Here is a 26,389-nt window from a genome sequence, read left to right as displayed (position 1 = left end):
GAATTAAAAACTAGATTTTTGAGCTTTAATTGTCTTATTATTTCTAACATGTCCGCAGTTTCTGCAAGTATTGGAATAGAGAACTTGTTGTTTTCTTAGATTAGACTACAACCTCTTTCGTGAAAAAATTCAGTCTGACTTTATTCTCTATTTTTCCACTAATGTCCATATCCGTAAGTTATCCACAATTTCTTTTCAGAGCTGAACAAGTGCATGAACCTTGTTTGGACAGGGTAAAACAATGTTACATTGATCTTTCAAAAAAAAGTAGAAGAATGCTAGAAAGACATGAATCTTGACACGTTTTACTGGGAAAGTCCCAGATATTTCAGCACTCCAGCTTTCAAAAAATTTTTCTTCGTAGAAAATTACTACAGACACACACAAGCATACTTCTTGAATAGTAGTATTTGCATCTGAAATTTGTAGGAACTAACAAAGTCGTTCAAGATTCAGTAAAGCACCAGCTGCAGTGGAAATTACCAATGGATGAAACTGGTACCATAATCAATGCTCCTCAAAACCAAAACAAAAAAGTTTTTTTGTATTGTAATTTTTAAACTTTTAAGTGTAGGTCATGTGTTATATATTCTGGAAAAGATCAGTGAACCACAGAATAAAGAAAAATCTGAGTAAAAGTTAGCTTGGAATTTTAGAAAAAGAGAAATTTTGCAAATGACATATCTGAAACAAACTTTGAATTGTCCAAAACATGAGGGAAAAAAATTGAATTCAACATGTAATTTAAACATCATAATGAATAGGAAATTCAAGGGGAGTTCCCAATATTCAAGTAATCCAAAAATTTTAATTAACCAAGTGCGTATCGGCTAAGTTCATCTGTATATCCCCTCTTTGTAGCACAGATACAGTGTGAAGGATACTTGATTCTCATCCAAGCGTGTGCTCGTGTGTAACTGATAGTTGTTACAACCACTTCGATTTTTTTCAAATAAAGATTTCCAGCCCGTCATGAATGTTGGGTCATGGAAACATTATCTATGATCCAAAGAAGTTTCAAAAAAGTTTTTAACTCATTCTATCAATAGGTCTATGTGTTGATAATTTTGCTACAGACCTTTGCTCTTTTGCAATGAACTTCTGAATCCACATGGATATTTTTGGATCACAAAAGAGTGGGGAAGATGTAATATTGATGTATTTTATTACACATGATTGCTCATTAATATCTCTAATTTGTTTGTATTTAATAGAGCGAGTCCCTGAGAGTATAATGTTATTAAAATTTTTGACTCATTATTCATTAATACACGTTTTAATTCTAATTTTTTGTTTTTGTTCATATACTGTAAATTTATTTCTTTTAGGCTCAAGAACTAATGAACGAAGCCTACAAAGCAGTAAGTTAAAAGCAATTCAAGATTGAATAACTTGATTTTATTAACTTAAATTAATTTTCTTAATTTATATAAATTTTCATTTTTTTTAAATTGATTAATTTTCCTAATCTCAATGCAGGATTGGTTCTTTTTTGAGCTATCGATTTCAGAAAACTATCTCAAAGTTTCAGATCCACAATCCTCTACTATCTCAATGGCATTGGTTGGCTTAAAAATTTTTTAATTCCTGATTTTGTAGATGTTGAATAATAAATAATGATAAATCCCAAACTGTCTAGACTAACAATTGAATGTAGTTAGTTTTAATTTCTTACCATTTATATGTTATTTTAATTCTTTCCCTCATACTGAAACAATTTCGTAGTAAATGCCTAAACCTGTTAATTTTTTTACTTTCAGACTGGTAAATTTTTGGGCGAGGTGCCTCAGGTAAGTCAAGAGAAAAATCTTTGTTATACAACTTTGACTGCATACCCTTCTAATTTTGTGAAGTTCTTAAAAAACAAAAAAAAATTACATTTCCCTCGTTTGTTATCAAAAGATTAATACAGGGTTTCTATTCTTAATGTTATCCAATGACTAATTTCTAAACTATAGTCTTATAGAAAATTTCCTATCACGAAAAATGTTTCAAATATTGTCACACATCATTATAGGAGCCATCAAAGTAAAACAAAAAAAAAAAGGTCAGTTTTTTTCCTCAAACTGACCAGTGTACTACCCGACCTACCCAATATATGGTGGATTTTCTGAACAAAAACTCAGCTTTACACAAGTATATACGTTAAGTTGCACAATATATCTAGTTATCAAATTATGGAAAAATGAAATTGATATTCCCTGCACATGCGTAGTTAAAAACAGTTTATTTGAAATGCTCATACCACATTGAACTATATTGTTACAGTTTCAATTTATAGTATCACATGTATGCTGCTGTGGTGGTCAAGGGGTCATAGTGATGGACTCACATCGCTAGGATGCGGGTTTGAATCCCACCGTGACCACATTAGTTGTTGGCTGAAATTAATTTTCGGTTCCCAACTTTGAGCAGATAATGCGATCTGATTTCCTCCTTGAAAAGTCTTGCCACAGAAAGAAACATGCCTAAAATGGTACAAATATTCAATCATTACACTTCACTCACAATTTTAAATATAGATGGCAGCACACTTAAAAATCAGACACAGCGCTAGATATATACACCCAGACTGTTGGGCACACAGACTTTGTTTCAGACACTGTCAGGAAACTGGGTAGTGGGTAGGAAGAGATCTCAGCAACGGGATAAGTCTGGTGGCCAAGTTCATTCATTCAATGGCTCATGTAAACTGAAGAGCCAAAAAAACTGGTACAGGCATGTGTATGCAAATAAAGAGATATGGAACCAATCAGAGTACGGTGCTGCGGTCGGCAACGCCTATATAACACAACAAGTGTCTGGCATAGTTGTTAGGTCGGTTACTGCTGCAAAAATGGCAGGTTATCGAGATTTAAGTGAGTTTGAACGTGGTGTTATAGTCGGCGCACGAGAGATGGGACATAGCATCTCCGAGGTAGCGATGAAATTTGGATTTTCACGTACGACCATTTCACGAGTGTACCGTGAATATCGGGAATCCGGTAAAAAATTAAATCTACGACATTGCTGCGGCCGGAAAAAGATCATGCAAGAACGGGACCAACGACGACTCACGAGAATCATTAAACGTGACAGACGTGCAACCCTTCCGCAAATTGCTGCAGATTTCAAAGCTGGGCCATCAACAAGTGTCAGCGTGCGAACCATTCAAAGAAACATCATCGATATGGGCTTTCGGAGCCGAAGGCCCACTCGTGTACCCTTGATGACTGCACGACACAAAGCTTTACTCCTCGCCTGGACCCGACAACACAGACATTGGACTGTTGAGGACTGGAAACACGTTGCCTGGTCTGACGAGTCTCTGTTCCAATTGCTTCGAGCTGATGAACGTGTACGGGTATGGTGGCAACCTCATAAATCCATGCACCCTACATGGCAACAGGGCACTGTTCAAGCTGGTGGAGGCTCTGTGATGGTATGGGGCGTATGCAGTTGGCGTGATCTGGGACCCCTGATATGTCTAGATACGACTCTGACAGGTGACAGGTACGTAAGCATCTTGTCTGATCACCTGCACCCATTCATGTCCATTGTGCATTCCGACGGACTTGGACAATTTCAACAGGACAATGCGACACCCCACACGTCCAGAATTGCTACAAAGTGGCTCCAGGAACACTCTTCTGATTTTAGACACTTCTGCTGGCCACCTAAATCCCCAGATATGAACATTATTGAACATATACATACAAATACAAATACAACGCCACAACGGGCAAATTGCCCAACGAGGTGGCTGACTTAAGAACATCATGGATCCCCGAACCCTTTTTTACCCTACCTACGAGCCCTACTTACTACTGCTATACCACACATGCACCCCGCCCACAACCCCCCCGCGGAACCCCCAACGAATCGGTACATGCGGGAATGTGCGTGTACGTGTAGTGAAACCTGACGTAAAGTTTTTTTTTGTTTCTCTGTAATGCTTGTTATGTGTAGTGCTGCCATCTGCCACCAGTTTTTCAAACTATGAGTGAAGTGTTATGATTGAATGATTTTTCGTTGTAGGACTGTTGCTCTCTGTGGCGAGACTTTTTAACGGGGAGATCAGCTCGCATTTGCGCCTTGAAGTTGGGAACCACAGAAAACCAACTTCAGACGACCACCACTGTGGGGTTCGAACCCGGATCCTCGCATCGCGAGTCCGTCACTATAACCACTCGACCACCACAGCGGCGGGATGTCTTGCAACCTGCTGTTCAGAAGAGGTCTCCACCCCCTCTTACTCCTACGGATTTATGGACAGCCCTGCAGGATTCATGGTGTCAATTACTTCCAGCACTACTTCAGACATTAGTTGAGTCCATGCCACGTCGTGTTGCGGCACTTCTGCGGGCTCGCGGGGGCCCTACACGATATTAGGCAGGTGTACCAGTTTTTTTGGCTCTTGAGTGTATAGCGTAAAATTTTCTGTAAGTTTCGAAATAATTGGTTGAAATCTCTGCATGTTATGGGAGAAAAAAACCCATGCAATAAAAGTTTGAATTTTTATAAGAAACATCTATATTTTCATGAATACCGATGCTATTTTCATGAAAATGTATACAAGGATTGTACAAATCTTTTTTATGGGCAGTGCATTATTTGGTATTAATTATTAGTGTTTTTCTTTGATGGTATATGCTTTTATATTGGGTTGCTGTATTTTGGTTGTATTTGTGACATCCATATTTTTTATGGGCATCTTTTTCAGATACTTCGTTGGCCAATTTACCCGTTGTGGCTTTTGTATTTACACTACAGAACAGTGTGACGCCATAGCTCATTTACTTAAAGCTGTCAGGTGGTCATAATAAAGTGGCTACTTCACGTATTTTCTGATCCTGAAATACAGTTATTGAGTTGAACTTCTCACACACAAAAAGTCATTTGCACACACTCACCTAATGTAATGATGTTACCATCCACTGGCCAGAAAAGTGACAAAGTGATTAAAATACTGATTTTTAGCAATGCTGCAAAGACATTTTTTTTCAGAACAAAACTTTTTTTCTCCGAGCTAAATTGCAGATGCATCAAAATGGCAGATCAAACAGATCACAGATTTGCCAATAAATATGAAAGGGATTTAATGGCGTCTAAGATGACACTATGATGACATTTAAAACAATTTTCATGAAATTAGAACTTTCTTCTTTTAAGGCAGTTTTGGGGAGATAGCTATTGCAGGTCGACACAATTCATGTATGCAAGGCTTTTGTTGTAGTGGAAACTTAAAAATTTGAGAAAGGAGCAAAAGTTCTTGTCACAATATGTCTATTTGAAGGGAAAAAATTGAGTAACAATGTGTATACAATTGCCTATTTGCTCAGATTGTTTTTTTTTTCTTCTTTTATATTTATATACTGTAAGTACTTGATGTTTGATGAATTGGTTTTCTTTTTTTTTTACTTCTTTCAGGCAAATAAACTTGTTGGGGAATTCATGGACAATGTGAGTAATTTAAATTTGAAGAAACCTTATTAGAAAATATTCTTTTTCTACCTGCATCATAAATGCCCTTATATAAATACTTTTAGCCTGGTCATTGATCATTTGAAACTATTCATCATGTTATTTCTTTTATATATATTTCAGAAAGAAAGGTTTGAAATCATAAAAGAGGCAGTGAGTAAATTTATCATAAGGTTCATTATATAAACCTCACATAAGTATACAAATAATCATTTCTGTCATTGCAATTCATTTCACATACTTTTGCCAAGTTTTTGTCTTATAAATTAATTTGATACATTCAGAATGCCATATCTTTTTTCATAAAGCTGATAGCTGTCTTTTTCTTCAAATTTTCAGTGGGTGCTTTGAAAGAATATACCATAGATAAATCAGATATACAAACCTGGGTTTCCAGTGAAGTAGGAAGTTAGGAAAAATCAGGGAGAGTTAAAAAAAATCAAAAATGGTCAGGGAAAATGCAAGATATTTGGCAAAACTCACTGGGAAACTTGCAGATATTTAATAAAAGTTAGGGAAAAATTCAGTAAAGTGAAAAAACAAACTAGAAAAACATTTGAGAAATTGAGGCATTGAATTATATTTCTTCAGGTGTTTTGGTTGACAAAATGATTAAGCAGATTTTTTGCTGGAAACTGCAAACTTTCTAGGTCCACAATTGCTAAAATAAGAGGCTAGATATATGTCGTTGATGTTGAAATACACACATCAGATTTTTGCAATATATCTTATCAATACCCGGAAGAGAATATGTTAGCTGTAAAAATGTCAAATTTCAAATGTCAAATGTCAAATTATCAACTTGCTCTAGTTTCTTCATAAAAAATTATTAAAAATGTTTATCACACACATGTGATTATATGTTTGTTTTACATTAAATCACTTGTGTGATGATCAATAATTTTTTTTTTAGATTTATGATGCAATCAGAAAACAAAATACAAGTGAGTTATCAATGATTTAGTAGGTTTTGCATGTGTTATTATTAATTCAAGAATTTTTATCTTACATGAAATGTGTCTGGTACTAATAATAATTTTTCTGTTTATTTAGCTTACCATTATTATGAACCGATTTCTGCTGACAGTAAGTTGTGGAGTCTTGTTTTAGTTTTCATGTGGTTTCCTCTTTACTATTTTGTCATTCATCATGGTATATACAGGGTGTCCTGTAAAAACTCTATGAACTCTGGAACAGAATCCTTTTTTTAAAGATAAAAAATTTCTAAATACCAGATATTTCTATGACCAATAGTTTTTAAGTAAGACCTGAAAGCGCTTTTAAGTAATTCATTTCATTCACTCTCAGTTCTACTAATGTCATATCCTGCACGTGAAATCGGAATTACAGTGAAACCTTGCTACAACAATACTCAATATAACAATATATCAATCCCTCTGCGATGATATTTTCTTTGTCTTGTTTGGAAATTTTTATACTCTAATGTCAAACTACTGCTGCTTGATATAATGATGCTCCTTCTACAACAATATTTTTTCTTAGTCCACAAAGATTATCATTATATTCAGGTTTCGCTGTAGTATCCTACTGATCGATAATGTATATGACCTATTGCAACAGGTTCTCTGTGCTCTACTGCCTGTTCGTGGCAAGTATTACAGAATGTACAATATCAATTGGCTTCAATTCTGTGCTTTGGATATGACCCCTTAAATTTAATTTGACATTTTACTATAAAACTACTGTCAAAAACCGTAGATCTTTGGGCTTTTTCAATCTATTCAGAGCAAGTATTTTTAATCATCATAACAGGGTAAGCTGTTAGATCCTGAATCAGCTTAATTTATATCACTAATTTTTTTTCAAATTCATTGATTAGAGAACCACAAAATGTATTTTTTCCCCAAATTTCACTTTGTTTTAAGTTAACCCTTTAGGCAGCAATTAGAATTCATCAAACCACCCTTTAAAATGCCATATCTTTTTGAACGAAGTAAGCTTTCTTTCGATTTTCAGCAGGTACAAACTAAGGGATATAGCAAAAAGTATTGCATTGAGAAATCAACTTTACAAAATATCTAATCTTGTCAATGCTAAAATAAGAGAGATGAGAGAGACTAATGATGTTTTAGAGACATAAGATATTTTGTCATTGCTACTTACACGGTCAAGATAACGTAGAATAGAATGCATGTTTACATTATAAAAAGTCTTAAATTTTTCAATTAAAGGTAATACAGGGCTTCCACTCATCCTACTTTTTATACTTTTTTGTCCTTATCTGTTGTCCTATTTTGTCCTATTTTTCTTACCAAATCTTATCAACAAAATTTGTGTAGTTGATTTTAATTGAGGAGGGAATTATAGATATATTGCCAATTATTGCAAATGTTGTTGTAGATTGCAATTTATGATTTTGCCAAAGCAGAAATTGTATCATTTTTAAGGTTGTTAAGGGGGGGAGATGTGTATGTGCACCATTTGGTTTATTAATTTTTCTTTTCTTAGTTTAATGGTTCAACAAGTAGAGTAGTAATTAAAAACTCCTGTCTGGATGGCAAAAATATTTTTCTATTTACTGTTTCATGGTCTTGGACAGTAACATTAATCATTCAAAATTATTGTCCACATTTTGTGTATAGGTGAAACAACAGTTTGCATCAAAAAGCAGTTGGATACATAGGTCTGTTCTGAATATGTAGCATTCAGTTGTCTTTTGTATTTTTGGGGCATGTAGAGGCATAAACAATATTTACAATGCTCAGCAAAGAGCTAGAAATGAAAGTGCTTCATTTGATTACACTGGCATTGAACAGTAAAATGTAAACAAATCCCTTTAAACAAAAAAAAAGGAGTAAAACCAACGCAGTAAAACCATTTGGTTCACCTTGACTTATTTACATCAGACCGTGTAATTTACACATTGTGTACTGTGCTTTTGGAAAAGGTCTCGAATGAGCGTCATTCTTAAAAAAACTCACGTGTCTTCATAATCTGCTGTGCATTGTTAAAGAGATTTCGCAGGCTGGACTGTGGAAGACTCCAAAAAAAAAAAGAAAAAATGTAATTTATGTAGAAAAGAATTATCTGTGGTTGTTAGTTCGGTGTTTTGGCCAAAAATTGTTTTTGTAACCTAGTCATTTCTGTCAGTTTGGTTTAACTGGAGTCAATCTTATAGGACACTGAAATAGTGCTATGAAAGAAAAAAATTTTTAGGGATTTTTTTTTTTAGTGTGGGATGATTATCATATCCTAAAATCATATCCTCGATTGTTGTATTTTGTCATTCACGTTTTCTGCAATTTGGCATCCGCATAGATGCTGTCGACGTATTTCAAAGGCAAAGTTTTCAGCACGCTCACCTACTTGCTTGCCAATGAAATTACGCTTCCAGAAATCTGCGTGAAAGGCTGTACATGGTCAAAACCTATATACAACCTGCCGCTGTGGTGGTTGAGTGGTTATAGTGACGGACTCGCGATGCGAGGATCCGGGTTCGAACCCCACAGTGGTGGTCGGCTGAAGTTGGTTTTCTGTGGTTCCCAACTTCAAGGCGCAAATGTGAGTCGATCTCCCCGTTAAAAAGTCTCGCCACAGAGAGCAACAGTCCTACAACGATAAATCATTCAATCATAACACTTCACTCATAGTTAGAAAAACTGGCGGCAGATGGCAGCACTACACATAACAAGCATTACAGAGAAGAAAAAAAACTTCACGTCAGGTTTCATTACACGTACACGCACATTCCCGCATGTACCGATTCGTTGGGGGTTCCGGGGTGCATGTGTGGTGTAGAAGTAGTAGGTAGGGCCTCTAAAAAATGGCTCGGGGATCCATGATGTTCTTAAGTCAGCCACCTCGTTGGGCAATTTGCCTGTTGTGGCGTTGTATTTGTATTGTATTGTATTATGTTGTCTAAGGGGGGGTACCCTTCCCCATCTTCCTTTTCCTAATTTGTCCATTAAAAAAATACAAATCAAATTTTACCATTAGATGGGAAATTAATTCCGCGTTCCAATGATAGGTCATATGACATACTTCAACGCATAATTAATGATACAGGAAGAATTTCGTCATATGACAAAGAAAATTTAAAAAATTAATTAACACACAATTTTAAATTCAAGATGACACGTAGAATACACTTTCTTGAATTATCTAAATATTTTCCAATCAGAATTATTATCCAAATTCAACGTTAACAAATATCAATGGCATGTGTGTAAGTTTCCTTTAAAAAAAAATGAAATTATTAATGAATTACTTAATTAATGACTCCACAAAATAGTTCAGCATGTATGTCTCATCCTCCAGAAAAATTCTGATGACATGGCAAAAAGTTTCAAACATGAAAAGCGGTAATTTTGTGTGTTTCCATCCGCAAAAATAAACAAAAATATATATATATATTCTCTCCACGTCACCTTCGAGATCGGAAACGAAAGTTCGAAAAATGGCCATCTCCTGCCTTACTATCCTGGGACAAATTTAAATTTTTACAAACTCTTAATTTCACCAACGAAGATGCCTCAAAATCGGCTCACACTTGACACCAAGGAGCAAAAATTCCAGGGGATTAATTTAGAATAATCAGTCAAAGTCTACGATATCGGGATCGTATCGAAAATCAAAAATTTTGAAAACACATACTGTGTGTACTAAAAATAGGTGTGTAACCTACTCGTTTTCCCAACTGAAAAAGGACAACAAACTAATTTTCTTACAACACAAAACACATGACACATATCTACTATTTGACACAAAAATATCACACATAAATATGATATGAATAACTCTCGATTACAAAAACTCTATGTCATATGTCAAAAGAGGGGGAAAAGTGTGCTAAGACTTTTCCACCTTGACACTTTTGCAACACTAATCATTCGTACTACTACATGCCAATTTTCATAGACTTCTTTGTTTACTGTTTTTCTTGGCGCATCATTTTTTTGATAATGGGTAGACAAATGTGCTATCTCTGGGACGGGGTCATATCTATGATTATGAAATGAGATTCTATAGATCAGCTTTAAAAGGAACAACATAGAACTTTTTTCTCAAAGAATGGGGGTTGAAATTAAGTCTCATGCTTGTGTCAAATGGCATATAGTGAACGTTGAATTGGCCTTATCTTTGTCAGAAATTTTTCTTATCAGAGGTGCTAGTGCTACCATACCGTGCCCGAGTGGCACAGAGGTAAGATACTCATCTTCCACTATGAAGGTTACCATCATGGTTCATGGATTCGAATTCAGGTATGGAATGTTGGAAGCAAGTTCTTTACCTACCGAGCTTGGGCGGCCACCGATGGATGGAGTCTTCATTTCCCACCTAACTCAACTGGTTGGAAATTGCAGTATGGCGATATATAACCAGAGTTGGTGTGCAGTAAAGTAGTAGTGCTAGCATACCAAACTCTTTGAAAAAACGTAGAACAATAACCTTTCAAAATTAGTTATAAACTTTAAACCCTGGTAGATTTGGTCTTCATCTGCATAAAATTACCAATGTTGGGACAAAAAATTATCTAACCTTTTCTTTAAAAAAAAGCATGCTGTGGAAAATTGAAAAAAAAAAAAATCCTCATACATTTTAAACATATTTAACTGTCATCTCAAATTCATAGAATTTTATAAATGCTTAGTTTATATGTGTTTCGAGGGCGTGGTAGCCCAGCCAGGTCAATAAGATACTCACCTAAAGTACCAAAGGATGTATAGAGGTGTCGTGAGTTCGATAAACGGTTCATCCTTGTCAGAAAACTTTCCAGACACAGGGGTACAACAAAAATGATGGCATGACTGCAGAAAAAATTGCTGCAGCAGGGAGTCCCCCATCGAAGGGTTAGCACACCAACCTCTAGACGAGTATAAAAAACAAGCCTGCCGTTTGGAATCGGCAATAAATTGTAGGGCCCAGGCTGATTAGCCCGCGTGTGCAGGAAATGACCGTGGTGCGACAACAATGTGTTTCAAGCAATTTCTTGAAAATATATGCCAAAATAAAGGAATATTTTAGCAACAAGATTTTGAGGAAGGCATGCCAATTTGTTCTTTTTGCCTGTTGCATGGCCTTTGTATTTATTTGCACTTGATACAAAAGTACTACATTAACTACATTTATCAATTTTCAACCACATGCTGATTTAAAAAAATATATTCAATCGTTAAACATTCCAGTTGAGTAATTTGATGGTTTCGTTATTATAACATATATTTTTCATTATGAAATCTTCAGTAATAACCGAGGCTTAATCTACGGTCACATTTTTCAATCTTAGACGAAAAATCTTAGATTGCGAAAGAAGTGGTAGCCACTTTTGCAAAAATGCATACAGGGGGGTGCAGAACAAATAGACATCCAACCATCAATCATTACATTATTAATGTAGCATTTTGCTAAAGCTTTTCTCCCCATTTTTGCTTTTTTGCGAAAGGAATTTTTTATCTAGCTTAAACCCTGGTAATAACTCATACACACTAAAGTACTTTGTATTTTTGGATTTTTTTTAGGCTATTTGCATCCAACCTATTACAGAGATGGTTATGATAATCAAGTCATCAACAGTGATTTGAAAAAATATTCGCTGAACGTCCCTTCATACAAGAGCCTTATGAAAAGTATGTTAATCCTTACATATATATATATATGCAGACCTTGCAGCGCTCCTATTTTCCATATTTTTTAGAAATGTCCTCCTATTTTCCTACATTCGCCACAATCGTCCTTATTTACCCTATTCTCTCCTACTATTACTATTTTATCCCTCCTTTCTTTTGTTTACAGCCAATATCTCACTACAAAAATTCCGAGAAACCGCAAAATCGCACTGCTATCCCACTCCCTCTCTTTTTGACGTGTTTTATTTCCATCACAACTCCCTATTGGGAAAGAAAATTTTTTCAGTTCCACTGAAGTAGAGGTATGACGACAAGCGTATCTTTTCGCCGCCGGGCCTTAGTCAAAGTGCTGAAAACTGAAGTCCAGTGGGGAAAGTCAATTTGTTTCACCCATCAGTTGTCGTAAATAAGAATAAAGCAAAAAAAGGGGAGGGGACAGGCTGTCCACACACAAAAGAGATTTCATGAGAGACTAGGTTTTGCTTCCAGGATGCCGTAACGTGGTGTCCATCCCTAAAGCCGGGTTTTCTTAGGAGTAGGCTTTTTGTGCCGCGTGAACCAAACTGGATCATTTCACATCGGCAGAAATGTGTTGGGTAATCACGCTACGCATTTGTATTTTCCTAGTGTGGCGCGTTAGCTCAGGACTGCTATATACTATATGACCCACAGCTACTCTGTCGTGTGCATGCTCCGGTTTGAAGGGAAAAAGAACATGCAAAAATCAAGAGAAGCTCGGTGAAACGCGCGCCACACGATGCAATTAGCTCCTCCAAAAGCAGTCTGCCAATCACGCCCGATGTAAAGTGCTGTTGTGAGCTGTACTATGCTCTGTAGGAAGATACAGCTTTTCTTATTGGTGAGTGGACAGCGTGTTGCGCTGGGTAATTCACATTGCGTGCTGCACAGAAAACCTCCTCTTAAGAAAATCCGACTTTACGGGACATAGCTCGAGCCACGTATGGTTTTACAGGCTGGGGGGGGGGAAAGACGAGCTGACGCTAGCTGAAATGTCTTTATGTTAGGTGTCATTCAAGTATTACGTCAGCATTGATGGGGGGGGGATCTCCAATTTGTTGACTTTTTTGATGACAAGGAGGAGGAGGGATTTGGATGATGCTTACGTCATCACCCAACCCTTTATAAAAATATGAAATATTCTTAATGGCATCTTACTCGGTGTGCCAAAAAGGAGTAAAACTTTTCGCTAGTTTTTGGCACCTGAACTAACATTCTACCTATTGAGTCTCCTACAGAGCCATTTCATTGATCTCTAAATGCTTAGCAGACCCAAGTGATCTGGAAATGTGTCACGGGTCGCATAAGTGCTCTGGACCTGTGCCGCGTGTCATACAAGTGATCCTTGATTATGTCGCAGATTACTTAAGTAATCTGGGAATGTGCTGCGGATAACTTGAGTGATGTAGAACCACACCCGTGCTCTAAATCTGTGCCACATGTCACTCAAGGGATCCTAAACGTGCCACGGATCACTTAAATGGTCTGGAATTGTGCCACAGGTCACTTAAGCGATCTGAAAATCTTCATTTTGGTTAATTTTTTTACAAAATTAGGTTTTAGATGGACTGGCCACATTATAACCCCCAGGGCCACATTTGGTCCACACAAGCCAAGTGTTTACTGCGGGTCAAGGGTTACCTATGTGGCTTAGAGGTAGGGCTGCAATGAATTTCTTAAAAATAAATTTTGAGTTCTTAGCCTTCAAATAGCATTGAAATTAACAGAAATTAATAACATAAAGGTATGTTCTTTCAAAATTTTAAGTCTTTAAAAAAATTTTTGCATTAAAAAAACCAGGGCTCGGCACGGGTCACTTTTTTAGAAACTGGTCGCTTTTATTACGTATTTTCAGGCCCAGGTCACTTTTTCCACTTTTTTAGCAAAAAAAAAAACCTCGGTCTCGCACGCTTTTCTGCTGTCAGTGTTTTTTTTTTTCCTTCAAGGAGAAACTTTACCAGTTCAATATCGTACATTTTCTCCCTGCCTTCATTGAACTACGTTGGAAGGCGTCTTATATTCCCGGGAGCATACCGTGTGACGTCAGCATAACTTGATTTCAAGGCGCTTGGAAAGAAAGCTCCTTGGTTAAAAAATCTTCATTTTATGGAAAAGCCGGTCGGAAAAAAAACTAGCATAAAAGCATAAAAGGCGTATATACTTACAACAAAGAATCGCCCCCCCCCTACTACCATTCTTTCTTATTTCCCAATGTGCTCACTCGTTCTTTCATTTTCATCTTATTTTAAAATTGATCCTTTATTTTATTTGTTTTAAAAAGTTTTAGTCCTAAGGGCTGAATTCCTTTCTTGGAGCATCAAGCAAGTTACATTTGTTGTTTGTTCTATCGTTACTTTTGTTAATTTTTTTTAATGTTGTTTGAAATGGCAATTTAAAAGAGGCCGTGCAGAAGCTAACTTACGCGCAGCGGGAGAATACCAAAACGTGTATTAAAGACGCATATTAATACACTTTGGAGAATACTCTTGTAGCTGGCCAAGGTTAAAGAAGCTCACAGGTATTTTGAATTTACTCACAATAAAAAAAATCATCCGTTTGAAAAGCGCGATCTATCTACAAATAAAATTTGTACTATTTTTCTAACTGGATTTAAGTCTCAGCAAGAAACCATACCCCCAAATTTGATCGAAAGGAGAACTATTTATGAAAAGGTCACAGAATCCTGCAATTCAACATTTAGTTTAACACAAGGGTTTCCAAATCAGATGAAAATTGGTCATCAGGCTGATAAAAACTCAGTTAATGCGAGCCGTAAATGGAGGCGGATTTAACGGTGGGCACATCGAGCGTGCCTTTGGCCCCTACTTTACACTTTTTTCCTAATTTAAAGGGCCTAATATTAAATTTTTTTTATGCCCTGGCCGTCAACTGATCTTTATCCGCTTCTGGCCGTAACTTAATTTAGAGCATCTTCACGATACTGATTGTTGACTTAATATCGACATCTTCCACTCCATTCTTGATGTTGTGTAAAAAAAATCCCATTTTTAGACCTCGGAAGTTAAACGTTTTTGTCTCGAGTTGCTGTTATGACCGCAATAAGAGAGGGCGGGGGTCTGGTTCCACGGGTGTTGAACGAGGAAAGGTGCCGAGTTTGCTCTTTTTCCATTAAAAAGAGTGGATATCGGCCCAGGGCGATTAGTAAATTTTCGTTCGTACTTGTGACCCGGGTTGCTACATACCGTGATCAGATCCAAAACTGGGGATGAGGGGCAATGCCTTGGACAGCGTTTTTGATGGAAATTCAAGAAAAAGCAATAAAAATTCCTTTGCAAAATTATCGAATTTTACAGTCAAAGGACAGTAAAATTATGTTTCCCCTCCAGAAAAAAATAATTGTATTATGGTCATGGTAAATCGGGTGCCCCGGGTGGGGGCGAATTCACTGGTTTTGTTCATTGAAAATTACGGGAGGAGTCAGCGCTAATGTGGCGACTTTTTCTCGCGCTAAAATAGGTAGCTCTGACAGCAGCATCCATAAACTCTGTATCAACCGCATTTACAAACCCAGTATGTCGTTGATTTTTGATTTTTGTGTTCATTTTATCCTAATTTTCCGTATTTCCTGATATATTTCTATCGATTTTCGCATATTGCCGCATATTAGGTTGATTCATATTATAAATTATATATATTTTTTGCAATTTTTTATGTGCCCTTTGTCAGCCATCTTGAATTGACTACCACAAAACGGTGATTCCTTGGCGCGAAAAAAGTCGCCATGTTGGTGCTTACAAAGGTTCATGGGAAAGTTACCGGGGAACGCCGTGGTGTCTCTTTTTCTGTTAAAAATTACGGGGGGAGGGGCCAAAATTATACTGTTTCCAGGGGTGGGAACTCTACGCCACACTGCGCCAAAATTAACATCTTGCGCCATCCTGCTCCAATAGTGTATTTTCGTATTTTTCTACGCCAAATAGCTAATTTTGCTTCAGTATGCCCGGAATTTCGGAAAGGACGCCAAAAATTTTTTGTTCCTGCTTACCGCGAAACGATTCTTTCTAAGAGTGTGTTTTATTCCACTGTACGCCTTATTTAAACTATCAGCCTTTCCATCGCGAAACCCTGATAATATCCGTGATCGTGCAACTGAAGATGGTTTGCAATGGTCTTTCAGCTTTAAAGCGCGAATGCGAGTCAGTTGCCGTTTAAAAAAAAGTTGCCACTGGAAGCAGCAGAAATTACTGTAGTTGATTGTCATTGCGTCAAATCCCGATGTTTCGTGAAAAAAAATTCAATTCCGGAAGTAAAAAGCGTGTTTCCGCCGAATTACGAATGCTAATTTAGAAACTTTGCCGAATAACGAGTGTCAGATCGCCATTCTCGCCAAACAATAAGTACTTAATCGCCAAACGTCGTGTTGATTCTTCCGAAATTCTCTCCCATTTTGCAACAATTTCTTTCCAAGTATGAAAAAATTTAAAACTTATAGAAAATTTTTAGCCCATTTGAAGTGCTGCTGTTCCAGACAGCTAATAGTGCCCTCAGTAAGCAAAAATCATCTTAAATAGACTGGTGTGAAAAATTTTATGACAGCCTTTTTTTCAAACAAGGTGTCAAAAGCCTGAGACACCAAAAACAAAAAACAAGCTGATGAAAAGATGTTTGATAACAAAAGACAGTGCAGTTGTTTTATTTTGAAAAGGGATGAGGGTTAACGAAAATATTCTTGTTAATTTCCCTGTTCCAATTTATAAATATCTGCTTCAAATCCTATATTTTGCTGCTCCAAAACTGCTCCGGATCCTGAATTTGCTGCTCCAAAACTGCTCCGAAATCGACTTTGTCACTTCCCACCCCTGTGTTTCTGGGTAAAGGAGTAAATGTGTTTTTTTGTTTTTTTTTTGCAGGGGTGTATGTTGTGTGTAAAAAAAAGGAAAATATATATTTTTACAAATTTTTCTCTCGAAAAGCAAACAATTTCAAAACTGGTTTATTTTCTCCCTCACCCATGGACAGTATTATTTTGGTGCCCCCCCCCCCCCCTGCCTGTAAAATAGTACTCACCCACTTTTCCCAGTCCAGCCATAGGTGGAGATTCTTTAAGGTCTTAGGGGTGTGGCACGATGACGATTGATATACATCATATATATATGTATACATCAGTAGGCTCTGCCATTGACGCTGGGGGGAGGGTGGATTGCCCCTCCCTCAACATATAATAATTTAAATATTTTATTCAATTTAATAATTTAAATATTTTATTCAATTTAATAATTTAAATATTTTATTCAATTTAATAATTTAAATATTTTATTCAATTTAATAATTTACATAATTTATAATTTAATCATTTAAATAATTTATAATGCAGTAATTTAAGTAATTTTTTAATTTAATAATTTAAAATAATGTTAAAAATTTAATTTTATAGTTTTTAATCATTATAGTAAATTTGCTTGAAATTTGTTGGAACGTATTATACAAACCTAGGTATGTAAATGAAATTTGTACTAGTTAAAAAAAGTTTGAGTACATTTTGTATACTGTCATTCATAGCATAACATGAATGAAAAATCCACTGGAATGTAGATGGGACAAATTCTCTCATCAAATTTTGTGTTATTTCATTTTTTTCCCTTTGAATGTGAAAACTTTTTCCCGTTTTGAAGTTTTTCCTGCTTAAATTGATTTTAAGATGGGTTGTGGAAAGCAACATGGGGGAAGGCATTGCTACTGTTACTCAGAAAGGATGTAATGTAGTTATTCTCTCACACATAATTGTTGATAAATTTGATAAGTTATTCAAAACTTTTCTGGTTAGCAGAATGCGTTTGAGTTAATTATTTCACACTATTATGTAAAAAAAGCAATTTCAATGAGTTCTATTGAAATGCAAAGTTAAAACTAAATTCAATTTCAATTCATTCAATTTGGTAATGAAAATTCATTGTCCATTTGGTCTCTCTCTAAAAATATTTTGGTCACTATTTGGTCACTTTTTCAAACATTTTGGTCACTATTTTCACTAGTTTTGAGCCCATGATCCATACTGACCCCTGAAAAACACATTTTTGATCGTTTGGGGGGAGGGGGAACACGAGCCCCCCCAATCCGGATTCCCCCCACGTATGTCTTTGATCCCACCAATATGTGTTAGGAGGGGGAGGGGGCAGAGTACTGACAAAATTTTACTGACAGGGGAGGGTCAGAGTTTTGCTGACTTTTCTGACAGATGGGGAGGTCAAGAATGGCTAAACATTTGCTGACGTCATACTTGAACGGCCCCCTATTTTAAAGCATACGTGTTCAACCCATGGCCTAAATGTGGCCTGCCTCAAGTGGCCCCGGTACACTTACAGATAAATTAAGTGGCTCATTGCACATTCTTACCTCATTTAAATGACCCACGGCATATTTCCAGATCACTCAAGTGGCTCGTGGCACATTCTTACTTCTATTAAGTATCCCAAGGCAATTTTTTTTTCAAACAAGCACAACTCAGGTCTATCGCCATGGGTAATTTACTATCTAGTGAGTTGTGCCAGAAGTGTCCAAGGTAAATTTACAGATGACTTACGTGGCCTGCGGCACATTCCCAGAGTACTTGAGTGAAATGAAATGTGCTGCGGACCGTTTGAGTCATCTGGAAATGTGCCGCAAGTTACTTGGATGACCTGAGAGTATGCAGTGGGCCACTTGAGTGGTCTGGAAATGTGTCAATATCGCCATTAAAACAATCTATAAAAAATGCATTGTGCCACAATCAAAGTGTTAATGTATCGCAGACCATTAGATGATCTGTGCTGCGAGCCACTCAAATGATCTGTAAATGTGTCTCCAGCCACTTAAAATAATATGCAACTGAACTACATGCCACTCAAGTGAACCAGGAGTTTGCCATGGGTTGCAGTTGGAGCTTGCAGTTGGGAGCGTATATGCAGAGTTGGGAGTTGATGTGTTAGGATTATATGTAGAGGCCTTTTCCACCTTCTCATAGTGTACGTAACTCAGAAATGAAATTTTCTGAGTTGTTGATTTTTTAAACTAGGCTGTCAATATGTTACTTGTTGTGAAGTTCCAATGAAAATGTGACTTTGTTGTTTAAAAGTATCAGGGTGCGTGAGAGAGATAATATAGAAACCTCTCACTATATCAAGGGACGAAGACAAAGCTTGAAATAACAGAAAACTTATATACATTGAATGAAATTATTTTTAAGGTACAAGATCATCTTGGGTTGAAGTAGAAATTACAACTTACTCTTTTAGTTCAAAAATCTCATATTTTTAGACAACAGCTGCAAGAAAACCTAATCAGGGTCTGTATCTGAATTCTAATGTTGGTTTAATTTTTAATAGCTGTTCTAATTGAAGATCTGAAGTATCTATATGCTTGCTATATAATGAAGCACATCTGTACTTTAAAAAAAAGTTTGAGATGGGATTTGGCTGTCCTATGTTTGCAAAAGAGAACATGAAATGAAGGAGGCGTCTTTAAGTTGAAAAAGTGGAATACATTCTTATGAGCTTGATATTTGTAGCTGTATGGGATTGTTAGATTGATTCATTTGGTTCTTTATAGTATTTTAATCCTTGATTATCATCAGACATTTTAACAAAATCAGTGAATTAAATATTCTATTTATTATTCACAACTTCTTTTCAGTATAATGTGGAGATGATTTTGGGGAAGAAAATTCATAGCCCTTTTGCGCGAATCAAAACATCTTCCCCTTGTATTTCCTGGCAAGTGTGCTAGACCACTATGCAACAGAAGTGCTGATACATTTTCTTTTCTTAGAGCTTATGTACACTGAATTAAACTGCACAGCCTTCTAACTCAGCTAATAGCTCACTTCAACAAAAATCCCCTGATGGCGACTTACCGAGAAAGAGATATTACTCTCCTCTATTGATACAAAGTGCAGAAGACTGGATACAATGCCAAGATGATTTTTGAAAAGAAAATTCTCAGGCTACTGTGGGGAGCAATTTCTATTTCCATATTTTGACACGTACAAGAAACTCCTTTTGTCTAAAAATTGGGCCCCAAAAGTGGGCGGGGTTACATATACATGGATAGCATTATAGATGTACCTTTTCTACTTTTTTTAAAAATTAAAAAAAAAGTTGAAATGAAGTGAAAAATTTGAATGCCCAAAAAACAAGGGGTTCCTTACACACAAGCAGGGACGCCGGAAGTCAGAAATGATTTGTGTTGCTCAAAGTATATGTGAGTCATTTCTCTGTACAGGCCATAATATTTGCTTATATTTTTGTCTGATCATACGTCCCTTTTTGAAGTAGAGTGTCCTATTTTTTTCGAATCTATTTGGTTTTAGCGATGACCCGTTCTTCAACCTACTTTTGTAGTAGTGGTAAGATTTTTACTACAGCAAAATGTAGCAAATCTATGCAGAAGGGGGTATAGGGGCCCCATGTCTGCCCCAAGACCAGTGCCATCTTAATGCATGGGACCACCTGGGCACAGAGAATGAAGGCAAGAGAATGCAGGCTTCACAAAAATGAGAACCAGTTAAAATTTTTGTGAACTCGCCAGGTGAGATCTCAGAAAAATCGCTTGGCCCTAGGGCCCCATGATGCTCTAAAGACGACCCTGCCCAAGACAATCAAAAATTAAAATTATTTTCTTGAATAAATTAAAATATTGAACGAAAATACCTTTACGTGCTATATTTTTCAATTTCTGTTAACTTAAAATGTTTTTTGAAGTTTATTCAAAATGTCTCTGGGACAGATGCCCAGTGTTCCCCCCCCCCTCCCATAATATTCACATAAAACTGTCAAATTCTATTATAAGCCGATAAAGTGGTGGAAAATGGGTTTAATCATCAATCAATGATGGTTTCGATTATCAATTTTTTAAAACCATGCTAATGCGTATTCTGAAATCGAATAGTTCTATTGTATGTATTTTACAGTTTTTAATCAATGATTGGATTGGATTTTTTGTTGATGATTTAGTTGAATTCGTGTTTCAAGTTCTCAGATAATTTAAATTGACAACCATCACCACAAAGTAACGTTGCTGGTCATTTGAGTATAATGTTTCAGAATATTGGGGAAGCTTACATTGAAAACAGAAAGTACAAATACATAATGCAGGGGTTCTCGAACTGTGTGTCGTGGCACCCTGCAAAGGTTTTCTGAAAAGACTGTTAAACTGCTCTGGGGTGCCGCAGATAAGTGTTGATTAGGAAAAGAGGTGCCGCGGGTGAAAAAGTTTGAGAACCCCTGACATAACATCTAAGTGTATAAGAGGCCCCACACATCCTCCAACGCTGCCTGCAGATCTTTGACGGGCCCCCAGGCCAAGTGATTTTTCTGAGGCCCTATTAAGCAAATTATCCAAAGTTTCAACCAGATCTAATTTTTGTGAGGCTCCTCTTCTCTTGGACCCCCGAGCCATGCCTGGGTGGGTCCATTCTTTTTGACGGCACTCCCGCCCTTACTTAAGGGGCCCCGGTCAATACCTTCTAGAGCAGAAGGCCTGCCCCCGAGATTCGTGACGCCATCGAATTCCGTTCTAGAATCGTCTTCCCTGTAAGATCGTTTACCAGCAGCAGCACGCACCGTGTAACGCCGTTATATATATATATTTTTTTTTTTGACCCACCCCGCTGCAATATATTATATATTTTTTCTTATAAAAAAAGGTTGAATCAGCTAAGAATTGAGCACTTGAATGAACGAGTTTATACTTATAACTCAACATTATTTTCAAGTATCAATTAAAGCCAGAGTTGTTACGAAAACTTAACATTTGAAAAAATTACCATTTGACATCAAAATTTCCCCAAGAGAATTAATTTTTCGGAATTTCATTTGTTGATTTTAACCAAAAAAATATCCATTGAATACCAAAATTCAACTATATATAAAATATCCTTTATTTTTCATTTAGACATATGCAATATTCACTATATATTTTGTCGTTTAAAAAAATATATATACAAACTTTTCATGTAATGTGTATTTTATTGAAAGGAAGAAAAAAGAACGAATGAACAAATAAATATGCTTTGCTTTGCTCTTTCCAGAAAATTTTAATGTAAACTGTGGATTAGATATAGATTGCATGATTCTCATTCGTACACAAATGCATAACATTTAACTAGTAAAAATCTATTTCAAAAACAAAAAATTTTTCAATATATGCCACCAGTTTCTTCTTTGCATATAAAATTGTTTTATTTATAACTTCTCTTAAAAATTCATTTTTATTCGAAGATACTTTAGAAATAAGCCAGAAAAAAAAAACCAAGAATATGTAGATAAATTTTGAGACTTATGTTATGAAGCAAAGTGTGATCTATGTTCAAGATTATAAATATCATCAGGTTCATATATTATTTAGGCTGGGGAGCGAAAATTCTATCCAATGTTTTCCACTACACACATGGTATTACACAATAAATAAAACTTGCTAGAATTGAAAAACAATCTTTAATTGAACATTTGCATTAAACATGAATTCAACATTACTTTTTAGTTTCTCAGTCATAATGTAATTATATAGAACATAACTAACAACTACAGGAGTTGGACACGGCAAACCCCTTTAACCAAATTTCGTATGATTATGAAACTTCCATTGTTTAAACACATTTCTTTTCAGTAATTAGATACTCTATCCACTCTGAGCATTTAAGTTTTTTCATGAAATCATGTGTCCTAATTTCCCCTTTTTTCTTTGTCACCAAATCATTTTTATTCATACACAGATTTTTGAGTAAAATATTAGATGAAATCCATAAAATTTTTTTAGCATTATCAGCTTTCCTGTGACCATTACAACATTCATATACATTTCCTAAAATTTCAAACTCTTCCAAGGTGGTAAAAGCTGTGTTTACAAGAACTTCTCTATGCTTACTCTGATTATGATTATTATATTATTATATATGATATGATTATTATATTATTATATATGATATGATTATTATATTATTATATATGATATGATTATTATATATGATATGATTATTATATTATTACTAGCGGGGGTATTCGTTTTACCAACGAATAAAATCCAGGGCCCCCAACCAATTACCCGGGACACCAATTCGCATACTTTTGGTGGGACCCCAGACTGGCTTTATCTCGGGCGCCCAAAAATGAAACCTGTAAACATGGGGCCCCCGACTTGGAAGCTTGTCGGTCATCCCCCGGAGCGAGTGCCATGAAAAATTTTCATTTGTATTCGTTTTACCAACGAATAAAATCCAGGGCCCCCAAAATGAAACCTGTAAACATGGGGCCCCCGACTTGGAAGCTTGTCGGTCATCCCCCGGAGCGAGTGCCATGAAAAATTTTCATTTGTATTCGTTTTACCAACGAATAAAATCCAGGGCCCCCAACCAATTACCCGGGACACCAATTCGCATACTTTTGGTGGGACCCCAGACTGGCTTTATCTCGGGCAACCGCTGTTGCGAATTCTACAACAGAAAAGAATGAGATTCGTCCAGGGCCCCAAAATGAAACCTGTAAACATGGGCCCCCCGACTTGGAAGCTTGTCGGTCATCCCCCGGTGCGAGTGCTATGAAAAATTCTCATTTTTATTCGTTTTGCCAACGAATAAAATCCAGGGCCCCCAAAATGAAACCTGTAAACATAGGGCCCCCGACTTGGAAGCTTGTCGGTCATCCCCCGGAGCGAGTGCCATGAAAAATTTTCATTTGTATTCGTTTTGCCAACGAATAAAATCCAGGGCCCCCAAAATGAAACCTGTAAACATGGGGCCCCCGACTTGGAAGCTTGTCGGTCATCCCCCGGAGCGAGTGCCATGAAAAATTTTCATTTGTATTCGTTTTACCAACGAATAAAATCCAGGGCCCCCAAAATGAAACCTGTAAACATGGGGCCCCCGACTTGGAAGCTTGTCGGTCATCCCCCGGAGCGAGTGCCATGAAAAATTTTCATTTGTATTCGTTTTACCAACGAATAAAATCCAGGGCCCCCAACCAATTACCCGGGACACCAATTCGCATACTTTTGGTGGGACCCCAGACTGGCTTTATCTCGGGCTTCCGCTGTTGCGAATTCTACAACAGGAAAGAATGAGATTCGTCCAGGGCCCCAAAATGAACCCTGTAAACATGGGGCCCCCCGACTTGGAAGCTTGTCGGTCATCCCCCGGTGCGAGTGCTATGAAAAATTTTCATTTGTATTCGTTTTACCAACAAATAAAATCCAGGGCCCCCAAAATGAAACCTGTAAACATGGGGCCCCCGACTTGGAAGCTTGTCGGTCATCCCCCGGAGCGAGTGCCATGAAAAATTTTCATTTGTATTCGTTTTACCAACGAATAAAATCCAGGGCCCCCAACCAATTACCCGGGACACCAATTCGCATACTTTTGGTGGGACCCCAGACTGGCTTTATCTCGGGCTTCCGCTGTTGCGAATTCTACAACAGAAAAGAATGAGATTCGTCCAGGGCCCCAAAATGAAACCTGTAAACATGGGGCCCCCCCGACTTGGAAGCTTGTCGGTCATCCCCCGGAGCGAGTGCCATGAAAAATTCTCATTTTTATTCGTTTTGCCAACGAATAAAATCCAGGGCCCCCAAAATGAAACCTGTAAACATGGGGCCCCGACTTGGAAGCTTGTCGGCCATCCCACGGAGCGAGTGCCATGAAAAATTTTCATTTGTATTCGTTTTACCAACGAATAAAATCCAGGACCCCCCAACCAATTACCCGGGACACCAATTCGCATACTTTTGGTGGGGCCCCAGACTGGATATATCTTTTGCTTCCGCTATCGAAATTTTTCAACGTTAAAGCAGCAAGAAAACAATGAGATCCATCAAGGGCCCCTGGAAATGAAAACTTTTTACTTATACGTGAAATCTTCCCCGGGTACCCCGACCCTGTGTTGGGAGCACTGCTGTTGTGTGTGTATATTATACATATATATACCTCTCGGCATGGACCTTCCCCCCCCCCCACACACAAAGGAAGGGCTGACAGGGGCCACAACGATTCTTATCACTTTTTGATTTTTCACACTATAAATTAATCACAGAGGGGCCCCTGAAAGCTGGTTTGGGGGCTCGAAATCTAAATTCCAGCCTAAGGGCTCTGCTGTAGGATGTAGGAGCCTCTTGGTACATGCACATAACATGGTCCCTATGGGTCAAATGGGTCCCGATATGTGAATATCGACACAATATCGATATATGATATATGATATCATATCGATATATGAATGTACGATATATGAATGTGAATATCGATATATGAATCGAAACCGACTTCCGTAACAGATTTCCGTCACTCAAAAATTTCACCCACTTCCGTCACTCGGTTGCTTAGCAACAGGCCCTTTTCGAGTTTGTTTGTGATTTTATATTATAGAATAGATATATGATATGATTACTATATATATGATATGATTACTATATATGATATGATTATTACTATGATTATCTGATTACTGTGATTACTTTGATAAATTCAGCAGTATCAGTAAAATGAGGGATATTTCTGTCTGGACCCAATATATTTAAAGCCTCACAAACAAACTAATTGAAGACTGAGTACAAGTTTGATGTTTTGTCTCTCTAAATTAGAAGGTCTGAGAGATTTCCATGTTAAACTTCTTGCATATGAGACAACATTTGCAGAGTCTGTCATACAGTTGTTTCAATGATGCTGTACAAAAATTGTCAACTGAAACATCAAAGTTCAGGTAAAAATAGCACTTGCCATCATTTCTTTGATTCAACCAGTTATTTCTGATATTTTTTAACAAATACACACTATCTATAACAAAAAATAGTGGTCTCGATGACATTGAGGCTGGGGATACATATATAAATTCTTATGTGGCTTTGTGAACAAGCTCATTGCTTTTCTATTGATAGCATTGTTATCAGTGACAACACCAATAACTGTGAAACCAATATTTTCTAAACCTAAAATAACTTAGGATAACATTATGTAACAATACATGATTTATCTTGAACACAGGTAAAATATGCACAACTTCTTTAAAAGATGACATTAAGCTGGAAACCATAAGCACAAAAGCACTCTTTGCAGCAGCTTCTGTATTGAAGGCCATGCCAACAGAACCTCCCTTGTAATCAAAATAAGATTTTATGTAAATTTCTTCAACAAAGAGAATAACTTTTTTATCTGCATCAGAAATATATTTTGCTCTGGCTTTTATGTATATCAAGAAATTTTGACTCACCTCCTCGGTTGGTGAAACTGGTAGTTGCTGACTAATTTTCCTCAAAGTTGATGGATGAGGCAGTATCATTTTATTGCTAGATCTTATAAATTTGTACGCTTGTGGTGAAATTGAATGTAACAGAGTAGCAAA

The 26,389-nt window shown here is 36.8% G+C and overlaps 1 protein-coding gene across 1 annotated transcript; it reads left to right on the top strand.

Annotated features, from left to right (window-relative positions):
• The first annotated feature begins 48 nt into the window (after positions 1-48).
• LOC149066946 (uncharacterized) lies at positions 49-26,147 on the top strand. Its single transcript, XM_089253119.1, has 10 exons — positions 49-67; positions 430-536; positions 1,329-1,361; positions 1,761-1,790; positions 5,410-5,442; positions 5,587-5,616; positions 6,377-6,407; positions 6,517-6,549; positions 11,943-12,050; positions 26,032-26,147. Exons 1-10 carry the CDS (start codon positions 49-51, stop codon positions 26,145-26,147), a joined length of 540 nt encoding a protein of 179 aa, XP_089109245.1.
• The last annotated feature ends 242 nt before the right edge of the window (positions 26,148-26,389 follow it).

Source organism: Pholcus phalangioides, unplaced genomic scaffold (assembly GCF_987345545.1).
Source record: "Pholcus phalangioides strain wild (caught in Gottingen) unplaced genomic scaffold, Ppha-v1.0 ptg000032l_1, whole genome shotgun sequence".
NCBI classification, from domain to species: Eukaryota; Metazoa; Arthropoda; class Arachnida; order Araneae; family Pholcidae; genus Pholcus; species Pholcus phalangioides.
The sequence above is the reverse complement of the archived record's forward strand: the minus strand, read 5'-3'. Positions and strand labels throughout refer to the sequence as shown.

Coding starts and splice junctions, on each gene's coding strand:
- LOC149066946 (XM_089253119.1), top strand. Junction 5,443..5,586: donor TTGGGGAATTCATGGACAAT/GTGAGTAATTTA, acceptor TATATATTTCAG/AAAGAAAGGTTTGAAATCAT. Junction 6,408..6,516: donor AATCAGAAAACAAAATACAA/GTGAGTTATCAA, acceptor CTGTTTATTTAG/CTTACCATTATTATGAACCG.